Source organism: Vidua chalybeata, chromosome Z (assembly GCF_026979565.1).
Source record: "Vidua chalybeata isolate OUT-0048 chromosome Z, bVidCha1 merged haplotype, whole genome shotgun sequence".
In the NCBI taxonomy this organism is placed as follows: Eukaryota; Metazoa; Chordata; class Aves; order Passeriformes; family Viduidae; genus Vidua; species Vidua chalybeata.
Window position 1 is genome coordinate 53,806,866 of NC_071570.1, and position 24,573 is coordinate 53,831,438.

At 41.6% G+C, this 24,573-nt stretch overlaps 1 protein-coding gene across 1 annotated transcript; it reads right to left on the bottom strand.

The window, feature by feature from the left end:
- Positions 1–2: 2 nt before the first annotated feature.
- Positions 3–22,111, bottom strand: TRIM36 (tripartite motif containing 36). Its single transcript, XM_053932432.1, has 10 exons — positions 22,048–22,111; positions 20,825–21,059; positions 13,359–13,684; positions 10,038–10,184; positions 8,931–9,026; positions 7,785–8,038; positions 7,065–7,189; positions 5,968–6,261; positions 5,395–5,692; positions 3–1,174 (listed from the first exon to the last, which is right to left on the bottom strand). The coding sequence occupies exons 1-10, from the start codon at positions 22,072–22,074 to the stop codon at positions 820–822; spliced, it is 2,157 nt and encodes a 718-aa protein (XP_053788407.1). The 5' UTR covers positions 22,075–22,111; the 3' UTR covers positions 3–819.
- Positions 22,112–24,573: the final 2,462 nt, after the last annotated feature.

The window sequence follows — 24,573 nt, forward strand, 5'->3', positions numbered from 1 at the left end:
TGTTAGCAACTCACTTGCTTTTGCCTAAATACCAGGTACTATTATTCACACATGCAAACATTTCTGATTTTTGACTCCAAATTCTGACATTTAAGGTACAATTGCACTTTCTTTTAGATAGCTTATAGTAAAAGACTGAAAGAATAAAGAAACTTACCATTATGCCACCAACTATATCACACTGAGTGTCAGAACTTGCATTTTAGCTTACAATCACATTAAGAGTATACAACATGCAATCAGAATCAAGTTTACCTTCATAATTCCAAGTATAAGTTAAACATTCAACACCATTTCTAATTTCTTCCTCTTTCATATTATATTTTTATATGCTATTCTGTACTGAAAGGCCCAACTGGTTCTCAGGGGTTAACTGGAAAGCATTTAACCCTGCAGAGGCATTCAGGCAGACTTCTTAAAAGGAGAATGGCAATTGCACACTGTCAGCTTTGACTTCATCAAATACAAAACTGACTATGTAAGGATTTCAGTTAAATAAAAGGCAGATTTCTTCCCCGAAGAGTAAGTTTTGGTTGCTAGTCCTGAAAAGTAAATTTTGGTTGCTAGTCAGACTTCATTCTTGCTTCCCCCAGGAAAAGAAGTCTGTGGAGAACAGCATTGCACAGATCACAAGAAAGGCAGGAGAATTCCTCTGGTGCAGGAAGCACTTGGACAATTTATTTTAAAAAATCACAGGCCAGAGGCTTGTGAGCAACACGTAAGTAGAATATAATTTATCAGGACTAAAAGCTAAGGTAGAATTCCTCTGCTTTCATTTTCTGTCTCAGAACAACAACAGGAACTAGATGTCGTCATGCACTAGATGTCGTCGTGGTACTCCCTGTAGTTGGCTGTGACAGCTTCCTCAAGGTGCACTGCTGCACCACCCATTAAAGCAAACGCTGGGTACATTAAGCCAGAGCAATCCACCTCACATTCGTACAGGCACTTCATATGGCCTGCATCATAAAACCCTACCCTGCCTCTGTCACAGTCAAGGCAAATGCCCAAGCATGATGGCAGGGGAAGGATTCTGCTGGCTGGATCCTTGGGAGCAGCAGGCGTAGCAGGGATAAAGAACTTCTTCATGCCTAAAGTGACCAGTGTGCAAGGCTGCGAAGAGTCAAAGAAAGCATCTTCACTCCCACTGTCATGACCGCTGTCTTGCTCGTATCTGGAACACAAAAAAAACCCATGTACTTTTGTCAAATGCTGAAGTGGGATCAATGATGTGAATGGGAGAAGAACATTTCTGTGAGATAGGCAACACCACACAATCACCCAAAAAAAACTTGGCTGGTAAAAAAAAATATGGACTCATAGAATATCCTGAATTAGAAGGAAACCACAAAAAACATCGAATTCCAAGTCCTGGCCCTGCACAGGACAGCCCCAAGAGTTACACCATGTGCCTGAGTGCACTGTCCAAATGCCCCTTAAGCTCTGGCAGGCTTGGTGCTCTGACAGCTTCCCTGGGAAGCCTGCTCTATGTCCAACCACCCTCTGGGTGAAAAACTTTTTCCTAATATCCAGCCTAAGCCTCCCATTACACAGTTTTATGCCATTCCCTTGGGTCCTGTCAATGGTCACCTAAGAGAAGAGATCAGTGTCTACCTCTCTGCTCCCCTCATTCTCTTCTTCTCCAGGCTGAACAGGCCAAATGACTCCAGTCGCTCCTTATAAGGCTTTCCCTCCAGACCCTTCAAAATCTTCTCTGGATACTCTCTAACAGCTCAATGTCCTTCTTATATTGTGGCACCCAAAACTGCCCCCAGCATTCGAGGTGAGGCTGTCCCAGTGCAGAGCAGAGCAGGACAATCCCCTCCCTTGCCTGGCTGGTGATGCTGTGCCTGATGCACCCCAGGATATGGGGCCCTCCTGGCTGCCACGGCACTGCTGGCTCATGTTCACCTTTTCATTGACCAGGAACCCCAGGGCCCCTTCTAGAACACTGCTCTCCAGTCACTCCTTTCCCAGGACCCAGGACTGCCTCATCCCAGGTGCAGAATCTGGCACTTTCCCTTGTTGAATTTCATACAGCTGGTGCCTGCCCAGTCCTCTCATTTGTCAAGGTCTCTCTGCAGGGCCTTCCTGCCTTTGAGGGAGACAGCTGCTCCTCCCAGTTTTGTATCATCTGTGAACTTGCTTAGTATCCCTTCCAGTCCTGAGTCCAAGCCATTTATGAAGCTGTTGAAGGCACAGGGCTGAGGATGGAGCCCTGTGGAACCCCCCAGTGACAGGTCACCAGTCAGATGTCACCCCATTCACTCGATGAGGTAGTTGCTCATCCATTGCATGCTGTGTTTATCCACCTGAGCACTGGATACCTTATCCAGAAAGATACTGTGAGAGAGACAGTATCAAAAGCTCTGATAAAATGCAAAAATATTACATCCATTGGCTTCCATTAGTGACATCCACTAGTGACAGTTGACCAGTCTGGTGTCACCCCATTCACAGAAACCCTTTGTGCCCAAAACATGAGCCAGCTGCTCACCCACCACACAATGTGTTTATCCAGATGTGTGCTGTACAGTTTGTCCAGAAGGATCCTAGGAGACATAGCATCAAAAGCCTTACTGAAATTAAAAGAGGTTACAACAACTGGCATCCCTTGGTCAGCTCAGTGGGTTACCTTTGTCATGAAAGGAAAATAAGTTTTTCAAGCAGAACTTTCCCCTGGTGACTGCACTGTCCTTCAGGTGTTGTTCAGTAATTCCCAGAATAATCTTCTTCATAAATTTACCAGTTACTGAAGTGAGACTGACAGGCCCTGACTGACAGTCAGGGTCATCTTTCCTGCCAGTCTTGAAAACTGGGACAACATTTGCCAGCTTCCAGTTGACTGGCACCTCCAAAGACCATTGAAACATCAGAGAGGTCTCAGCCAGCTCAGTACCCTAGGATGAATCCCATCAAGCCCCATAAACTTATGGGGATTCGGGTGGAACAGGAAATCCTGCATAAACTTCCAGCCAGCCTCAAGTTTATCATTCTCACAGTCATGGTCCTTGAGTTCTGGGACCCCCAAAGCCCACCACTGGTGTTGAAAACCAAGGTCAATAAAGCATTAAACATCCCTGTCTTGTCTCTGTCCCTTTTAGTGAGGTGACCACCCTCCTCCTGTAACATGCCAATGGTATTTCTGACTGCCTTTTGCTATTAGCATCTCTTTAAAAAACTCTTTTTATTGTTCCCCACAGTTCTGGCCAGCTTCAACTCCAGTTGGGCTTTGACCACATGAATTTTCTCCCTCAAATGTCAAGCAGCTTCTCTTTATTTCTCCCATGTTGCCCAACCTTGCTGCTATTGGCCATACCCCTTCTTTTTTTTTTTTTTTTTTTCTGCCTTAGCTTTAGAAGATCTCTGCTCACCCAAGCCAGTCATCTTCTCTCCTGCTTGACTTATGACATTTTGGAATTGCCTGCTCCTGTGCCCTTAGGAGGTGGTGCTTAAAAAGTAACCAGCATTGATGGACCTTAGCACCTTCAATAGTGGTCTCGCAGGGGACTTTCCTGACTAGTACCCTCAGCAGCCTGAAGTTTGTTCTCCTCATGTCCAGAGTTGAAGTTTTGCTGGCACTTCTCCTCCTGACAACAGAGATTTTAAACTCAATTATTGCTTTGTGACTGCTGTGGCCAAGACGGCTGCTCATCTCCACTTTGCTCACGAGATCCTCTCTGTTGACAAGGAGAAAATCAAGGAGAGCACTTTTCTCAGCCATCTCCCTTAGTACTCATACCAAGAAGTTATCATCCAGGTGTTTTAGGACTCTTCTGGACCTGTTTGTTTCATCTATGTGGTGCTCTCAGTTAATATCTGCCAAGCTGAAGTGCCCTACAAGGACAAGGGTGGTTGATGTAGAGATATTCCTTAGTTCCTTAAGGAATAATTCATCAATGTCCTCATCTTGGCTGTGTGGCCTGTAGTAGATTCCCACAATGACATCCACTTTGTTTCTCCCGTAATCCTTACCCAGAGGTTCTCAACTGTGGCATTGCCAGCCACAGGCTCCACACATTCCAGACACTATGTTACAGACAGCGCCACCCCCACCTCATCTGTCCTCCTGTCCCTCTGAAGAGCCTGCAACCAACAGTGCACTCCAGTCACAGCACTCATCCCACCAGGCTTTGATTACACCAGTGATACACATACTTTAGCCAGGAAGGAAGATGCACTTAGTAGTTGAAGACTCACTTGGGTTACTTCAAACAATTAATAACAGCTGAACTCAAATAAGGACAAGACCACAGAAGGGTTTACTAAGGAGTGGATGTATCTAAACATACTTATGCTAGGCAATAATTAATGATTCTACAGGTACAGTAAATTAGTTAACTTGAGAAGTAACTTAGCAAATATGACCAATCCTTACAGACAAGAACTCCTGTGAGTTTTCCATGATGCTGCTATGTTACAGTATCTGTAAAATTCACAAAACAAAAGGTAGTGTTTTAGTGGTTTAAGTTTGGATGCTTTTTTTAAAGTGCTGTGTCTGAAGAATTCCCTGAACAGTTTCCCAGATGGTTATATCTGGTCAGTCTACATGCTTTTCCCTCCACCTCTGTCCCCAGATAAAGACACATGGAGAAGCACACATTCTTCAGTACAGACATTCCCTACTTAAGATTTCAGTTTTGGGATGCTTGTGAGGGCTAAATTTGTGTCAGCTAAAATTGTGCAGATATCTATGTGGAGAAGGAAAAAGAAATCAGGAAATTTAGATCTAATTTCTCACTTTGCAAATGGCTCCATCTTCCATTTTCCACAGAAGAAGCCAAAAATTTGTTGAATTTCTGAAAAAGAGTCCCCAGGAGATAGCCTCCCTGCCTGCAGTTCCTACACACATCGAGGCTTGCTACAACTGTAATTGTGAGATGGAAATCTTTTTATTGGCTTGTCCAGTGTACTTTAGCTTGTGCTCAGTAGCACTCCAATACGGTATGCAAGCATGTAGCCTGGGGTAAGCCAGTGACTTGGAATCCACTGTGACACAGCTACTGCAAAAACAAACAAATATGTACAGTGAACACTGTTCCTCTGAAAGGCTGCCAAACCTTGTATGCTAAGGGAATTAAGGCAGAGCCTTGCTACTGATAATCAAGCATTCAATCTTAAAACTTATTTTTAACCTTCTTTCTTTAACTGACATTCCTTGGCATCTACAGGAACCTGACTTCTTTCCTAAAAAGAAAGAAAAAAAGACTCTGGATAATCAGGATAATTTTTCTGCTAATAACAGGACAACCTGCTTACACCATATCCTTCAAACTTTTCACTGGTTAGCTTCACCCTGCATCCTAACTGAGAACAGACTTGCTCTTCATTTACTTTTTAAAAAAGCCATCCTCTTACGTAAAACATGTATTAAAGTAAGAGTATGCAATTTACCTTGGACTGGTCACATCATGCGTATTGTGGAACAATTTCTGTATCTTGTTGCTAGAAACAACTCCCACTTTCACCAGGTATGAATAGGCTTCCACATTAAAAGCCCAGAAGTGCTTTCCTTTGGCAATCCCAGTGTCACCAATGATGTAATCCAGGGTTGTGTAGCATCCAACCTGCAAGCGCTCAGATCCCAGAAGCAGAGGAAATCCAGCCCTACTTTCCACAGAAGTTCTTCTTGGGTTCAGCTGGAGATGTTCATTGTTGTACCCACATTTGTCATCAAAAAGAAAACTGAAAACTGAAAAAACAGTATCCCGAAGAAATTCTGCTTAGTTATGTATTTGGCCTTCTGTGCTTATAAACTACATTTTAAATCATACTGGCATTAGAATTTGTCACTTTTAAAGGCTACCAGGAGAGTCATGCAAGCTAACAGTCTCCATATGTTACCTGCTTAATCTATAACAGTGCTTCTAAACATTTATGAAACTGGTAACAGTGTAGGAGACATCTGGGAGCTAATGGAAACTACTTTCAGCTCTTAATACTGACGGACATAAGGAAACCCCATACCTGGGGCTGGAGGAGTATGCATAATAACTTCTCGGCTCCAAGGGCTACAGATGGACCCTTTGTATCCTCGAACTCTAAAGGCGTAACTGCTGTCATCATCAAGATCAGATAATACTTTGCTCTTGCCATAAACTTCAGTCTTTTGCCATGTCACTCTCTCCTCTTCTTTATTAAGTTTATGATACTCAAGAACATAGATATCAGCTGAATCTGTCTTCCCAGGGCATTCCCAGCTGATCAGAGCTTTGTTGTACATTCTGCTCTGCTCTTCGCTGATTTCTGGTATTTCTAGACCTGAAACAAATAAGAAAAAAAGCTCTGAAATTTAGATACATGTTGTTTTGGAGTTAACCATACAACCAGTCCTGGGTAACCCAAAATGTTATTGTATTCCAAGTCTATCTGTGCACCTGTGCGATTTCAGCTACTTTGTAGCTAGGAACTATTACAGTTATTTTTGGCCATTGCTATTTTGGTTTTTTAGTAAACTGTTATTTTTTCACTTCTATCAACTCATATTTGTTTTTCCCTATTAGCGGAAAGGTTTTGGTTAAAACTATATTGAGAGGAAACTCATTTTAAAGCATCCACCTCTTAAAGATGTCTTAAACAAAGACATAAACCCCTTTGTTGAGCTGTAGCACTGTTAAAGGGGAGAATCTGATTCTCTTAGTTAAAAGGAGTAGATAAGGATGGTTCTCTGTTCATACACTTAAATTAATCCCCTATTTTCTGTTTTTACTTTGAAAGGCTTGAGCCTTTTTTTTTTCTGGCAGCTTTAAAAATTATTACTTTTGGTCATGCAATAAAAAAGCTTTTAGAAAGACTAAGTGTGATGTAAATACAATATTTTGAAGCCAGTGCAAACTGGTACTGAAGAAAATGTCATTTTAGCTTCTTTATGAAAGCTGAAACTAACACTGCTGCCAGGTAATGCTTTCTGGATTGTGGAATGATTTCTGAATTGTGGAAACAGCAGGAACAATGCAAGTCACAACACTGAGCTCTGCAACTGCTGCCCTGTGCAAGTTCTGCCTTTCTCTAGAGAAGCCCTTAAAGGTAAAACTTGAGAAAGACCTAATGCTCTCAGAATTTACCATTGGAATGGAAGGACAAGTCACCAAGGATGTCTTCTTGCTTGGCAGTGTCCACCACAAAGTCTTCAAAAGTAGTTTCAGCTGCTGGCCTAAAGCTCTTCAGAGACTCAGTAGCTTTTTGGATTCTGAAAACACAAAAGTGGGATAGCACAAGAAAAAAAAAAGGCAATTCAAGTTGGACATTCCTTAAAATAAAAATGCTAGGTTTTGCTTTAAAAAAAGTTCTGCTTTCATGTACTTACTGATGTTTCCCAGAAATTTTCCCTAGAATCTCTAGAAAGATTCTCAAATGCAAAATTTCAAGGCCTTTTATACATCAGTGTAAAGATAATGAACAGGTAGTCATTCAGTTGGCAAAGCATATGAACAATTTGGAGGATTATGTTCAAAGTACCAAACTGATGTGAGGCGCTAGTAGAGAACACAAAGATCAAAGAGCCTAAAGCCAGAAGAGATCTGTTAGATTAACTTGCAAATACCTGATAAAAATCTCAGACAAGGAATTTGTCAGGAAGCTAAACAGACTATCCTCCCACTGCAGTCCCACTGAACAAGGCTAGGCATTGTGGACAAGAGCACTCCTCTCCTGAGTGTTGTTTCCTAATGCACACTCGAATGCAGAAATTCCAGCTGAACATGACCAGGACCATCTCCCAGGAATACAACTGCACGGACATCTGGAACAGTACTTGTGCCTCAAACAGAAGATATTTAAGATACCTGACATGAAGTTGTTTTGCTGTTTGAACAAAACAGGAGGGATCAGTTTCTTTAAGCACTTCTTGAGCATATCCTACAAGGCCATTATTTTCCAGGAGCCCTTGGTATTCTTCCACTTGTGTTTGCAATTTTTCCAGCCTTATATTCTTAGAAATTTCAATTGCCCTAAGAGCTGCAGATTTCTTCTCTTCCAGGACATGGTACAATTTCTCAAAACTCTGAGATGCTTCTTGTTTAGCTCTTTCACTATTGCACTAGGAGCAAACAAAAGACATTTCAGACAGATTCTACATCACTGTGACTGTACAGAAACATACTTAAGGTTGTTCAAGACATTACAGTAATCTAGTCATCCATTTGAGAGATAAGACTAATGAGCTTTGCTATGCTATTCAGCACTGAAAATGAGATCAGCACACTACCCAAGCTAGTCAGCATTTGCTGTCTTTAACAGAGAATGAAGAGTAGGAAAGTATTCCTCTGATTACGCCTTGAGTTATGCATTACATTTGTCTATATAGCTCATAAAAAAGCACTGTAAAAGCATGTCAGTCTCTGAAGTCTTCATGCCCAAGAGCTAGGTGCTCTTCCACCCTCCCCAACCACCCTGACCTGAGGGTCCAGCCCAGCTTCTCGTTTACACCCTCTGAACCATAGTGCCACCTCTAAATACTGTCCTGGATAAAAGGAACTGCAAAACAGAGACACAGTCTGTAATCAAAACACACAAGTACTAGGAGCTTCTGCAATTTCTGCCTTCATGTTTTTCAACTTATGTGTGACTCTTCTGCAGGGAGATTTTGCCCTTAATTCTGACATTTTCAATGTAAACAGGCAGCATAAATACTGCACCATCATAAATACAGAAATGCCCTATGCGTAACCCACTTTGGTTAAGGTATCAAGTAATCTTTATTTTATTTAAATTTACAGCAGCACTCAAAAATGAACTTCCCTTTGTCTGCTTCTCATACTGGCAGGACAAGGTCTTGCCATGTGTGATTTAGTCTACCACAAACTGTTCAAAAATTGTTTTACTACTTAACTGAAAAACTCAAAGTCTGAAACACTTCACTGAAAACAGTTTTGAATCCTTCCTGTGTCTGTACAAAGGCCAACCCCTGACAACCTTCAAACCACTCTTACCTCTGTTTCTTTCAGCAACAGATCCAGCTGTGTAATGTGAGCTTTCACCTGGCTCTCCTTACTGATGAGGTATTCAATATCTTTTGAAAGCTTCTCCTGTTGAAGTAAAACAGCCAGAATAGGGCATCTCACACAAAGTGACAACCAGCACAGGCAGGTCATCGAGCTAGTCCTCAGTTTTTCTAGCCACAAGGACAACAGCATGACACCAGTTATGAGCAGCAGTCCTGCAGCAAAGCAACTGTGAGTGAGACTGCTGGCACAGTTTCTAAGGATCAGAGGTAACAGTGTCAGCTGGCTCCCAATCACCCAGGAATCATCCTCTCTAATATTGGGAAAAAGTGGCTTCAGGACATTAAACTTACGGGAAGGAGTTGATAGTTATTAATTCATTTGTAGTAAGAATTGCTAGAAAAATGAGTTGCACAAATCACAGATTTGTCCCTGTGCTTCCCTAAATGCAAGAGTTAGCAATTGTACAGGAAAAGCCTTGCAAACTGGTGAGGAGGCCAAAGAGCAGAAGGCAGGCTAATCTGGTCTTTTTCTTTTTTTTTCCTTTTTTTTCCTCCTGAGAGCATGAGACGAAGAAAAGGAAGAAGATGAAGTAGGTGTGTCTTTAATAACAAACTGATATTTGCAAGTCTTCTCTGTTGTGCTTTGCTTAGGAAATTAACAACTATGCAGCTTCAGAAACATACAAAGATACATACAAAGATATCAACAGATACTTCAGATGCAAATCTGTTAGAAGTGCTTCTCAAGTATCCTCTACCACAAGCTACCTGAACACTTACATTAAAAAAAATTGATTGTAAAGTTGATTAACTGCTTAAACCTTCTGCATTGTCTGTAGTGCTGTACAATTACCTGAAATAACATGACAGCACTTTTCTGGGGCTATGTTTCGAGCATCATAGCAAGCAGTTTAGTTTCTAAAACATGCTTTATATCACATTAACAATTCATTAACGAATCACAACAACAAGACTCAAGACTAGTTCAGGGTCTCCCAAACACACATCCTGGCTTCTATCAGTGGGAGTTTGCCCTCACATCAGAAGTACTCTTCTCCTTCTTAAGGCCAGGTACAAACATATTTTCTTTTACCTTAAGGGTTTTATAGGCAGTGCTCATGGTTGTTACTCTATGGTTTGCATGACCTCCACCCAGTTTGCAAAGATGACAAACAGGCCTTCTGCAGATTTCACAGTACATGTTTACTCTCTCCATTTCATGTTCTGGACACATCAAAATCTGGGGAAAAAAAAAGAGCAGAGACAATACAGATGTACTTCCAAAAATGGAGATTCTCAACAAAAATCAAAACACCCAACGAACCCAAAGCAGCATAGGACTTTATCAGTGATTTTTAATAGTCAGTTTATCTTCTACCTTTTATATTTGTCAGTGCTATTGAAAGAGAGCAGATGAACACACACAGTTTCACAAGGTTTACAGTAAGTAAGCCTCTAGCAGTGTCTGTGTAGCTTCCATATAGCAATCAATCTTTTGCTAAACCCTGCTCATGTTGTTTGCAATGACTCCAGCACCCTACACTCCAGCTCTGAGCTGTAAATGCAATATATAACACACCCAGCCTGTCAAAGTTAACCATGCTCATGCCAGCATCTCTTGCAACAGCTATGAACTGTTTCTTGAAGCAAGAGCTGACATAACTTTGTAGCAATTTAAGTCCAAGCTAGATTTTGATAAACCATATAGCCATTGCTCTTGGAGCTAAGAAGTGCAGCCACCAACTACAGCTACAGTAATTTTAAAGACAAAAGACTCCAGTGTTTCAGTCTTTCTGTCTGACTCCAGTTACAGGCTGCTCACACTGACTGCAACTTCCAGGATTAGCTCAAACAGCATTGCCAGAAAGCTGGTGTTTGCTAAAAAATTGAACTTTTTGAAATAAACGCTCAAAGAGTTAAAAAAGTGCTACTCAAGTCCAAGCTCAGGCAACAGATTAAACCACATAAAGTATATGTGTGTGTGTGTGTGTGTGTTGGTTTAAAAAAAAAAAAAAACAATGCTTGCTTTGCCTCATTCTAGAGCACTGAAAGACAACATTTAGGTCATCTATTCCATAGAAGTTACCAAAGAGAAGCTTTTGAGGAAGTTTTTCAGTTTCAATATGCCCCTGCACAAGAAAGGTCAGAAAAGGGCATAAAAATAGAAAATTGTGAGCAGCACAAATATGGATACAATAAGCTAAAACCTGAAACAAACTTTTAAGTCTCAAATGTTATCTTAAGGTATAGTGAAAAGCCCAAAGGCACCAGTCTCACCAGTACCTTAAGACTATCTAATTAAAGAAATATGCAATTAGCAATCCCATTTGGATTGACTACTGGATTTGGAAGGAAATAAAAAAGGGAAAAAAGGAAGCTGCCAAGAAAATCAGCTGTGCAGGCAAACATATTCAAAAACTACACTCATTCAGTTAGTCTGTGTAAGTAATTTTTTCCACAGCAGTGTACAGCCACACCTCACAGAAAATCCATATTTTTATTCATCTCCTTATGCAAGCAAGAGACAGTAGAGGTCAGCAGACTGCCTTGTCTTCTCTCAAAACTCCAGAACAATCAGCCCAGTATGTTCTTCTCCCATCCCCACCACACACACTACAAAGTGCTCTCCAGCCTGGTTGTACATTAAAGTGGCAACTGAGAACATTGTTTAGGAGATCAACAAATACTTAATGCTTTCAGTTCAGGTCTTAAAAATGCAGTGCAATGAAGAATGCACTTTTCTTTTTTTATATTAAGCTCAAACAGTCCTCAGAAAAGCTTCTGTAAGAGCACAGTAAAGATCAGCTTACCGCGGTTGGGAAGTTTCTCAAAACAAGTAGATGTATCTAAAGTTAACTACACTATGCTTTTCTCTTTTTTCCCCTCTTCCTCTCTTCACATATAATTAGAAATGCTAAATCCCACATGCACACACATACTCAATACATCAGTGAAAGAATAATCTAAACCACTTCACCCCATTTTGCTCTGCTTCAAGAGAATTCAACTACTGACTTTTAATCCTGAATTCAGTCTGCATGCAGTGTAACACCACAGGGCACTTTTAGGAGTGCACAGGGATCACAAGAGGCTTTTGGTATTTTCCAATAGCAACATTGCAGCTGTCATAGATGCCACAGAAGAGAAGTTTTTAAGGAACTTTATAGCATCTTAAAGCAAGAGCTAGAAGATAGTATGCAAACTTTCAGCTTTCTCATTTATCCAATAGAGGGACATTTCACACAATGTGTGTGCAAGCACATTTGAAAGCATATGAAGCATGTGCTCACTTCTAAATGGAATTAATGTTTTAGACTCAAGGAAAACACCACAAAGTGGAATTCTGGATGTTCACTATCTCCGAGCCTGCTAACTTTAGAGGCTCAAATTTTTCCAGTCCCAGAAGGAAAGTACATCAGCAGTTAAGAGCTTCTAACACATTGCACATTAATCAAATTTACTTAATTTAATAATAATTAATCAGGACTCCTTGACCATCAGCATTTCTGGCACCTGTGGGACATCCAGCAAGGAGGCACAGGCACACAGGATGTACTGGAACATTAAGGCCATTATTATTGTCCCTGGTTAGCAAGACAGCATCTGTGACATTTAACATTTGTGATCTAACAAATTCAATAAGGCACTGCCATGTACTGCACCATGCTCAGCATGAGACACTTAGGTAGTGGCATTTTGTTATCACTGTTTTGTCTGAATGCAGTAACAGCAGCACCAGTGTCTAAAGTAGAAATTTTGCCATAATGTTTTTAGCTTTTCTGCTATAGATAAAAAAATAATGGTGTAATAACAATGGAGACCATAACTCCACCTTTTGCTCTTGTTAAATGCAAGGAAGGAGAGAAAGAAGATGCTTGTGATGGATCAAATTCAAGCACAAAGCATCCAAAGGGGATGTACCTAAAAGGGGCATGGAAGAGGCCAGGTGTGCTGGGGTTTTTTAATTTGACACACACAGGCATCCTCCCCAGGCAGTCCAATCTAGATGCTCAAGAGCAAGGTGCCAATAACACCAAGGGTGTGGATTCAATCCCTGTATGAATCATTCACTTAAAAGCTGAACTTGATGATCCTTGTGGGTCCCTTCCAAGTCAGAATATTCTGTTACTTGTGATCATTAAGCCTTAAAAAAGAAAAAAAAAGAAAAAAGGAAAGAACTACTCAAATCACAAGTAACAGTAAAACCCCTTATTTTTACGGGACCCTTCAAGTATGCTCTCAATGTCCCATTGTCCCATTCAATGACAGCAAGGAGCAAAAGCTTGTGGTTTACTCAATAAATAACAGCAATTTTCAAGAAAACAATCATGGTCCTAAAAAGCAACTATCATTGCATAGATATGTCTGCAGCTACAGGAGAATGCTGCAACCTTAATTCTGTAAGTATACTTACCTTGGGTCTGAAGTTGGTGGTTGGTCCTACGTATTCATGTTGGGCTTTCACAGTTCCCCAAGGATGGTGTATTTTGAAACATTCATTGCAATAGCTTGCACTGCAGTCCATGCAGCTCTTTGTGGACTCCTGAGGTGGAGGTTTGCAGAAATCACACATAATAGCAATGGCTGCCCTGGCTGCCTGTCTGTATCTTTCCACAATGGTTTCCAAAGTGAAGTTGCGAAATAGGCCATTGATACCACGCTCCCCGAGATCAATATTCCGCTGGCAACTTGGACAAGGAAACAGAGTTGATCTAGGAGTCAGTGAATTGCGTTTTCTGCCTGCATAGACACCAAAACCCAATTTAGGATGAGCATAAACCAAACTGGTTTAGATTTTAAAAGCACAGGAATTTACAAACCAATTCCAGACTGTAGCACATCGTCCAAACCAGTACAACACCAATTCATATGCAGTCTGCCAAGCCAAAGAGAATACAATTGCCCTGACAAGGTAGTGTAATGTCTGACTCCAAGGAACATTATAAACTACTACTCAAAAACTTAATTTTATGTTAAGATAAATTTAGCTCTTCCATTTTCTTTATCTAGTTTTGGATGCACTCAAGCTGTAACCTTTTGAAACAATAAACAAAAAACTTTCTGGAAGCCAAGTGGTTTTAGACTAACTGGTTACCTGTATAGAGAGCAACAGCTTCCTAACATATTGAAGTGAAAGATGCTGACTCCCAGAGCAACAGAAATACATAGCCAACCTTGAGCTCCCTGAAATTTGCTTTGGCTGAGTTCAAACTTACTTTACTCATCCCAAGAGGCATCAAAAAAAAACAGGAAACAAGGGAACAGTATGACATCTCAGCCAAATAATTTAGTCAAGAAATGCTTAGGGCTCACTTGGCCCCTCCTGAAAGGCCTCAGTAAAGGAAGGCTGCTAAATAAGCCCTGCACACCAAAGGGAAATCTGAGGTAGTTATATCTGGAGGTTACTCTACCCTGAACTGAGGAGCCACAGATGTCTACAGGGATGTTAAACAGCATACATCTACCTCTATTAATTTCTAAAGAGGGAGCTGCAGAGAAGCTGCACTCCTACCAAACAGCTATACACAAATTTCCTCCTTTCTCCAAAGTAAAATCACAGGCTCAAGAAAAGCCACTAACTTAAGAAGCCTTTTGAGTCTCTAAGGAGATGGCTCACACAAACTCAGAGGTTATTCACAAGGTAATATTCCTGAGGTTATCAAACCAGGAGTGCATTCTGTCTTGCTCATGAACCCACAGGCTGCAACTACCAGATCCTTTACATATTTCAAAAGCAGGCTAAGCCAGTCTTTAGGCTTAACTTGTATTCTGTCAGCTTCCCCTTACAAAGAATCAAAAAAAACCCATATTCTGTAGTGCTGGTGCATTGCTTTAAGATCTCTTTGAGAGCACTGCACATTGGTATAACTAACCGTCCTGATTTCATCTAGGTTAGAGATCGTTTTCTTAGTAGCTGGTACAGTGCTGTGGTTTGGATTCAGTATGAGGTTATTACACACGGATGTTTTGGCTGTTGCTAAGTAGTGCTTACCCTAAATCCAAGACTTTCCAGTTTTCCATGCTTCACCAGAGAGCAGGTGCATGAAAAGCCGTGAGGGAAAACAGCCAGGACAGCTGACCCAAACAGCCAAAGGGATATTCCAAATATGTCATGTCCAGGACATAAACTAGGGGCAGTCAGGCGTGGCAGGGTGGGCACTGGGTGAACAACTGTATTGTCCATCATTTGTTTCTCTTGGATTTTATTCATCTCTCTCTTTTGTATTACTATTTTTTTATTATTGTTATCCCTCCAATATATACTCCAGTATATAATTAACTCTATTCCAGCTGAAACCAGGACACTAACAAATTTGTAAATGGAGGTAAGACTTCAAGCTGAGTTCTTAGTTTTGAAATTGGCTCTTCTTCAGAAAGGGAAATTTGTTCTTCTCTGTATTTAATCAGTATTTTCCCATCAAAATTGCTAATGCTTTATTTCTTTTTGAAGTGTCCTGTGATGCTACCCAAAATACACTTGCCTTGAGATCCTCTCCTATTGGTCCTTCACCTAACAATCCAAAATCTCCATTCCTATCATGCCCTTTCCAGTCTCTTCAAATAAAACACCAAACCAACACTCCTATAAGCAATCAGTTCCTTTAAATATCTTTGAAATTTAACCCGTGGTAGTTATGCATGACTGTCAGCTAAGAAGTCACAATCAGAGCACGGATAAGTGTGCATGTGCTGACAGTCTCCCATCCAGCTTAGTCCCATGCCTTTCTTTAAGTTCTGAGCAGAACAACTAGGCTGCATTTACAGAATAGGATGGGTGACAGAAGGCACAGGTATGCAACTCTCTACCTAAGGGAGCAGAGATTGTTGCCTGATTTCACTTTTTTTCATATTTACTTGAAATGAATTAATTACTGCACATCCTGCAGTACCTATAGCTTGGCATACACAGAAGCACACACATGCAAGGCACAGCATCAACAGTGAAACACAAACTGTACTGTATGTCCAGTGTATGCTCCAAGCTAGCACTGCACACAGGAACACAGAGAAATCTTCTACACAGACTTCTACAATGTCCTAGACAAAAAGATGACTACACATGCAGTGCCATGCAGACAACAGCTACAAGAAGTGACCTAGAATACACACATTCACTGAAACTAAGAAAATAATCATACAATGCAGCACATATTGGGACTGCCTGCCAGTAGTATGCTAGAGCAGAGAGCAAACAATGACAAAGCAAGATAACAAGGAAAAAAAACCATGGTGCAGTGGTCAAGTTTAAAAATACAATCTGAAATTCATATCCATCCGAATGGAGGCCTTTCACTCTGCCTGTGGTGGACCGAAATGAGATTGCCATCATGAGCCATGCTCTGCAAAGACTGGTGACATTCTTTACGGAAAGCAATCCAGTGTTAAGGAAGTCCTGCACACCTTCAGATGTCTCATCCCTTTTCATTGACAGCACTCTGAGAATCCAGGTTGGGTTTTTTTCCTGTTTTAAATCCTGGAAATTTATTTGCTAAGCTGCATGGAGTGTTCTGCAACTTCAATACTCAAAAATAAGGAGATACATCCTCTTTTTGCCTAGTTTGCTTTCTGCTTAAAGGATTTCTACACTCATATTTTAAGAAGAAAGCACTGATGAAGTAATTACTTACTTTAGACACTGTCTTTCCTATCTGTATTGTGTCCAATTTGCTGAAACTAAATTCTGGTTATATTAAAAAAAATCCAAACAAACAAAAAGCACACAAAAAAAAAAAACAGATCGACCAAAAAACCCCTTGAGTTTTGTAGACATATTTAGATGTGCAACTCAGAGAAACTTAGCTCCTACCCACATTCTCTTTTACACTTTGCCAATTCAGTTTACAACAAACAAATATGTATTTTGTGAAATATTAGAAATCATCACACGAAATTTTCCACTGTGATTTGTAAACTGATTGCTCCACTTGCAATAAGTTGCTCAATCAGTTACAAAAAAAATCACTACACTCAGATGCACAAATACTACCATACAGATTGCCAAGATTCAAGTCAAAAAGCAATTTTAAGTATGTCCTTTAAAGACAATGTTTAAAAGTCATCTTCCCAAAAAGAGGTACCAACACTTAAAATGTTGAAAAGTCCAACCTGCAGTGAAGGGTTTGCAAAGGGATAAGACACCTTAAAGTTGTGTTTTTCAAGTAAACAGTATTACCAGAATTCTATGGTTGTGGAAGACATGGACATTTAATGTGTGAATGTTTAATAAAAAAGATTTAAAAGTCAACTGGATTCCCTTGCAGGGTTGGGATTTTTTTTTTAATAGAAATGTATATTGCCAACCCATAACTCAGTTAATGTTTTTGGATGGGCTTTTAGGGGGAAGGAAAAAGGGAAGGGGAAAAAGGGGATAGGGATAGCAAGAGGAAGGGGTAAAGAGGGAAGGGGGAGAGAAAGGGGAGAGGGAAGAGGCTTCATAAGAGAAGCTAGCAGAGCTAAAATGTTACTTTCAGATACTTTAGTCTTTCACAAATCAAAAGAGCTTTCTGGAAAAAGAGCAGACATGGACAGCTTTCTAAAAGGTCTGAGGGCATCATACGGTGTCTCTGTTTTATGACACTTTCAGCCTTCAGTTGAGGCAATTCAAACTTCCTCTTCCGATCAGCTGCTTTGTCCTCCGCTGAGTGTGAAATTCAGATTTGTGTTTAGCTCAGTTCACATCTTTCTTGAAGGACAACATATTCTATGGATTGTGTCTGCTAGTACTGTGGCAACAAGGAATTTGGAGACTTTTTCTCCCATTTTTGACCAACAATTACATTAAAAAAATGCTATCAGTATTAAAAAAGTCCACATAGTAGCTGAGCTGCTCAGACAAGCTCAATTTTGGAAACAAGATTTAATTAAAAGATCGACTTATCCTTCAATCTCATTGTGTCATTAGACACACCAAATTTTACAAGTCTAAGTGTAAAATGTTTCATTTTCCTCACATATTCATGTGCTGTGATAAACTACCTACTCCTATCAATATGGTGCAAATTTCAATCAAATTAAGCAGGCCTAAATACAATAATGAACCAATATTACGTTCCATTTAGCAGTGATGGCCAAACACGACCTGTAAACATAACGAAGATCAATCCAATAATCACACTTCATTACAAGTAAGACAGCAGTTTCACTGAAACTTGAGCATGTAAACTCCTGAAAATTAAAAAGCAGGGGGTGGAGGAGATGGTGTGGTGATTGCTGGGGTTCGGTGTGCATTTTTGTACCCACCAATGTATATTCAGTCACATACACACACGGAAAAATATATAATCCAACCCTTAACTGAATTCCAGTCCAGTTGGCCTTTAAATCAGTCTTGTACAGAATGAAAAGCTGTCTTTATAAAACTTCTTTGCTGTACCTTTGCTCACTGCAAAAGAATTTTTGTGGACTTGACCACTGACAAAAAGCTATATGCTAATCAACAATATTTAACTCGAGATCTAAATGCTAGACTATCTCTAGCCAACACAAGAAGTGAAGCATTTCTACCTCTGCACCCAAAAGACCTCCTCTGTGAGGCTGTGAACAATGAACAGAGAGCTATTTAGACATCAAAAAATGAGATATACCATTGGTTTACAATGGTTCAAATGAAAAGCATCAACTCTTTTCTCTCCTGTGGCTGTTAAACTCCTGCAGGGTTGAAAGGCAAGGATGTTTAATTTCCTAGCATATCAAAAAACAGTAATATTTAAGCAGAACAGGAAAACGGAGAAGGAAGGCATTGGGGGAGGAGGGGCACAGGGAGAGATATTTCACACATTCGCATGAGTGTCAATATAACCACATTACATGCTTTAATTGCACCAACACTGTAACTACAGTAACATTAGAGATAATTGAATAGCAATATTTTCATATTATATAGAGCAAGACTTTGTTAATTAAGAATTATTTTAAATACAATACAAACAGGAGTATTTTTAAACCAACACACTGGTTTTTAAGCAGCACATAGACTCCATTTCAATGAGTTCTGTTGTTTTTACATTAATAAATTGTACTTTTAAATGCAAGCTGTGTGTGTACAACAAATACAGAACATGACCAAATACACACCAGCTCCTTCTGTCATACCAAGAATTTAAATGTCAACCCATTTAAAATTGATTATATTCTTTATGAAGACATCAGGGATTCTTTAAGTGGGGAAAAAAGCCAAAAAACCATAGTGGGAAGAAGGTGTCATATGCATTTTGAAATGTGACACTAAGGTCTTGACACCGAAATACCCTGCACAAGCCTCCCAAAAGTTCTAGTGGGTTTCTGTGCATGCATGTGAGACCCCACTTTGGATGTTCTCCTTACATTTTCTCTCTTATGGAGCTGTTTCCTTGCAAATTCCCCACAAAGCAAATTTAGCAAGGCAATGCACAGTATGAGTACTTCAGATGCAAGACAAAAACTATGCAAATGTAAATTGCAAGCTGGCGACCATTGCTGGTACCAAAATGGTCTGAGAGCAAATCTCACACTCGATATAGCAATGGAGCTATAATGCCTGTAACATTAGAAGCAAAGACAGTATAATCTGAATTTAAAAATCTATTCTTTAATGCTTCCATTTCCATATGCTTTTCATTCTGTAAATTTGAACTGTCTGAGATGATAATTTTCCTGTGATGTGCATCTGCCCAATGCTCTTTGAGGTAAGAGGGGGAAAGTTCATTATTTCCAAATCTCAACCCTCTCTTGCTACTCATCAAACATGTCTTTAGGAAAGCAATCACCTCTCTGTTAGCAGAGAGGTCAGATGAGGAGATATATTCCCATCAGTTTGCTGAGACAGTGGCAGACCACAGTGGATTTAAAGATTTACAACTCCTGCAACAACATGTGTACCTGTATTTCAGGACAGGGTGGTGGTGGCAGGAGGAGCACTAGTGGCCAAAAGAACTAGTGGCTGTTTGCTTAACAAATTGATTTGAAAGAGTACCAGTACTAACAATTCAGTACTAAATGGTACTAAATAGTTGTTTAAAAGAAGCTAGTGAAATTGCACATTTGACCTGTGAAAACTGGGAAGGATGAACTTTAGTAACACAAAATGTAAGAACTTTAGAGTTTGTCCTGTTGGTAACTCTTCCAGAGCACAGAGGAGTATTGTTTTAAAGTGGATAATTATGTCAAAAGAAAGCCTGAAAGCCAAGATAAGATATCTTTCAAGAAGTAAAGCATGTACAAAGCACTTTCAATGCATCTGTAGGAGAGCAGACCAACTCATCCATGGATTATAAAGACTGCAATAATCTTTCTAGCACAATACCTCAAAGAGCATGAGAAGTCCTAAAGCTAAGTACTCCTTAAATCTTCAAGCAGACCACAACGAAGGGGCTGTTAGGGCTGTCTGCTTAGTCATCTGCCCTTCAAATCTGCAACCATGCAATAATCATAACCAATGGAAAATTATTTACTGTATGTCTAATGAAGTGGGCAGGACAAAACTAGCTTGCAAAGTCTACACAGGCTCAGAAAGAAGTCAAGAGCTACTGCATTGGGGCTGGTTGAAACCAGAGCAAACCACTGGCAGGCAATGAAATTGCCAAAATCTACATCTCCATGCTACTGAACATGATGCTACTACGTCGCCATGTAACTGAAATACAGAAATAAACAAACACAATGGTTATAAAGATGTATAGAATGCCAGAAAGACAAATCTATTATAGATGAAACAGAGTGCATTGTCCTTAAAAATACTCCCAGTGTTCTTGACACAAAATAAACAAGAGTAGCACTATCCCTAAATCATCTCTATAACTGCATCAGGAGTACCAGGAAGACATTTTACCAATGCAGACGCCATTCAGCTCAAGCCAGTCTAATAATAAAATCAGGAAAACATGCACAATTTCTGATACATACCTGATTTATTAATCCTGTCAATTCTGTCCATGCTAGAAGCAGAGATTCTAATTCGAGGGCTACTCTGATTAGAGGATTCAGAGCCTCCATCAGCAAAGGAGTCTTCAAATGCAAAAAGTATTTCTTTCACACATTTGTGACAGACATTGTGCTGGCAGGGAAGGATCAGTGGATGGGTAAACAATTCTTTGCATGCTGGGCAGATAAGCTCTCTTTCAATACCTTTAATGGCAACCTTCATGATAGAAAGAGGGAGAAACAAGTGTTAAGTGCAGAAAACACTAGCCGCCAAGACTTATGGCTTTGGTCTATGTCACCAAACCCCGGCTCCACAGAAAAAATGCACACAATTTTATCTGGTTTGAGGCACTTCTTTGGCTAAAACAAACATCAATTAACATTTATGAAAGCACTGACAACATTCATTTCAACTTAAGTGAACATTGCCACTAGGCAAACTCAGTTCATCTTTAGGTCATGTCTGCATTGCAGAGGAGGAAAGGAGGGGAGTAGTCTTAATTCCACTCAAGGACCTAGTGAAATGCAACTGAACGCAACCATACTTCTTAACAATAGCAGTCCATATGTTTAGCTTGCTCACTGGCTTACAAAAAGGGAGCAGGGAAAAAAAAAAAAAAAAAAAAAAAAAAAAACAAAAAAAAAACCAACAAAATTAAGTGTCAGATTGGTTAAACAACAGGCTTTCCTGACGTATAGTTCACGTTTATAGGCTGAAACTGTCTTGACTTCATTAGGGTAATTGTTCCGTGTCAGAAACATCATTTATTTATTTATTTATATGTTTATTTACGTCTTTTATCTGGCGCACAAAGAGCCGCCTGTGGATCTGTGCGGCTCTTCAATAATTCCGTGACCCCGGTGGCCGCCCCTGGCAGCGCGCCCCGCCAAGCACCGGGTGTCGGGCGGGCGCAGGCAGCGGCAGCGCAGCACAGCGCCCGCTCCGCCCGGCGCCCTCCGGGCGCGCTTTCCCCTCCGCGCACCGCGCCCGTCGGAGCTCCCTGAGAGCCCTGCCCGCCGTCCCGCCGACTGCCGCACAGAGACGAACCTGTCGGCGCACACCGGGGGGACTGCCAGACTGACTGACTGACAGACAGGCGGGCAGGCAGACAGGCACACACACGCTATAGCCCCTCGCAGCACAAGAAGAGGCACGACGCACCCGGCCCCGGCGGCCGCGCCCCGCCAGTTCCCCCCGCACTCACCGGGCTCTCCAGCCGATCGCTCTCCATCCCCGCGCCTCTTCCTCCTCCTCCTGCGCCGGAGCGCCGCCAGCCCGGGCAGCCGGGACACTGACAGCGCACCGCCCGTGGCGGCTCCCGGCGCAAAATGGCGAGCGGGCGGGCGGGCGCGGGGCAGCGCGGGCGGGGCGGGGCGGCCGCGCCCGCGGCAGCAGCCGCACAGCGGAGCTGTCCAGCCGCCCACGCCGCGCAGCCCCGCGGGACACCGGCTATCTGACTCTGCTATTGTTTTGGTCCTTTTCTTTCGCCGAGCGGCACCGGAAATACCGCAAGTCCCGGCGGCCGGGAGTATTGAGTGCTTTCCCGCTCAGCCCCTGCCATTGATGACCTCTCGTGGTACCCATGTGATAGAATCGCTGAGTCGTAGAACGGTTTGGGTTGGAAAGCACCTTGAAGATCACAGAATCACAGAATCAGTCAGGTTGGAAAAGACCTCTGAGACCATTAAGTCCATTCTGTGTCCTAGAGCCATCTTATCAACTAGACCTTGGCAGTAAAAGCCACATCCAGTCTTTCCTGAAATATCTTCACCATCTCCCTGGGCTTTGAAGAAATTCTTTCTCATGTCCAACCTAAATTTCCCCTGATGCAGCTTCGGATAGTGTCCTCTCATCCTGAACATCTAATTCCAATGTCCCCACTGTTGCCAGGAACACCTTCCAGAAGAATGGATTGCTCAAGCTTTCTTCAACCTGGCCTTACTCTAGGTTTGGAGCATCCACAGCTTCTCAGGGCAACCTGTGCCAGTGTCTCATCACCCCCTCAGTGAAGAATTTCATCCTAATATATAATCTAAACCTTCCCTCTTTAAGTTTAAATTCATTACCCCTTCTTACATTACCTGGCCATATAATAACTCCCTCTCTCTCTTTTTCATAAGTCCCCTTTAAATACTGAAAGATCACAATAAAGTCCCTATGGAACCTTCTTTTCTCCATGCTCAACAGTCTCAACTCTCCCAGCATGTCTCAGCACAGGAGAGGTGCTACAGCCCTCTGATCATTTTTATGGACTCTTTTGGACTCACTCCAACAGATCTACATCTGTCTTGTGCTGAGAACTGCAGACCTGGATGCAGTACTCCGGGTGGACAGAGTAAGGACAGAGTAGAGGGGGATAATCTCCTCCCTCAAGCTGCTGGCCACACTTCTTTTGGTGCAGCCCAGGATACAATTGGCTCTCTGGGCTGCAAGTGCACACTGTTGCCTCATATCCAACTTTTCATCCCTGAGAACCCCCAAGTCCTTCTCCTCAGGGTTGCTCTCAATGACTCCTTCTCCCAGTTTGTCCTCACATTTGGAATTGCCACAATCCAGATGCAGCTCTTTGCACTTGCACTTGCTGGACTTCTTCTCATGGGCCCACTTCTCTGGTTTGTCCAGGTCCCCCTGGATGGCATCCCTTCCTTCTTTTGTGCCAGCTGCACTGCTCAGCTTTGTGCCATCTGCAGATTTGCTGAGGGTGCCCTGGATCTCACTGCCCATGTCATTTATAAAGATACTGAAGAGCACCAGTCCCAAGAGAGAGCCCTGAGGAAAACCACTCATACCTGGCCTTCACCTGGATACAGAGCCATTGATCACAAGTCTCTGGCCAATTCCTTATCCACTGAATAGTCCGTCAATCAAATCCATGTCTCTCCAATTTGGAGGTAAGAATGTCATGTGGGACTGTGTCAAAGACCTTACAGAGGTCATCTCTTGGTCTTGCCTTGTCAACTTTTGCAGTCATCCCATCACAGAAGGTGACCAGTTTGGTCAGGCACAATTTGCCATTATTGAAGCTGTGCTGGCTGTCTCAGACTACCTCCTGGTTTTTCATGTGCCTTAACAATTTTCCATGGAGACCTGTTCCATGATCTTCCCAGGCACTAAAGTAAGGCTCACAAGTCTGTAATTACCCAGACCTTTCTTTGTCCCCTAATTAAAAATAGGTATGGTGCTTCCCCTTTTCCAGTCACTGAGGACTTTGCCTGACTGCCATGAGTTCTCAAATGTCATGCAGGAGGCATGCACCAGGCAGCTTTTGTGGCAGCTAGGATGAAAAAGAGATGGGGAAGTGGTTATGACGTCCAGCACCTCCTACCCTTCCCTTACAGCATGTTTCCATTGGAAAAGGGGTGGTAAATACCCTTTTCACCATCCACCAGAACAAACAAAAAATACTTTTAAATTCCCAGCACCTTCCGGTTTTGGCAAGGGTGCAGACACAGCCATTGCAGTGGCAATAATTAACACAACATTAGGCTAAGGGAGAAAGAACCAGTTAGCAAGCTTTGAGTAAAACCATGCACTGTCCTCACATTACACAATGGAAGGAGGTTTAGTTAATTAAAATACATGAAGCCTGGGTTATGTGAATGATGAAATGTTGTCAGTTGGACAAACACCAAATTTGACCTACTGTTCTATTTGAAGAAAAGCATCAGGATAAGAAGTTTCCTTTTCCCCTGAAAGCTACTTATCATATGAGTCAATAACACAAACACTG

Coding starts and splice junctions, on each gene's coding strand:
- TRIM36 (XM_053932432.1), bottom strand. CDS start 22,074: ATGGAGAGCGATCGGCTGGAGAGCCCG. Junction 7,190..7,784: donor GCAAAACAACTTCATGTCAG/GTATCTTAAATA, acceptor TTGTGTTTTCAG/AATCCAAAAAGCTACTGAGT. Junction 1,175..5,394: donor CATGATGTGACCAGTCCAAG/GTAAATTGCATA, acceptor TTTGTGTTCCAG/ATACGAGCAAGACAGCGGTC.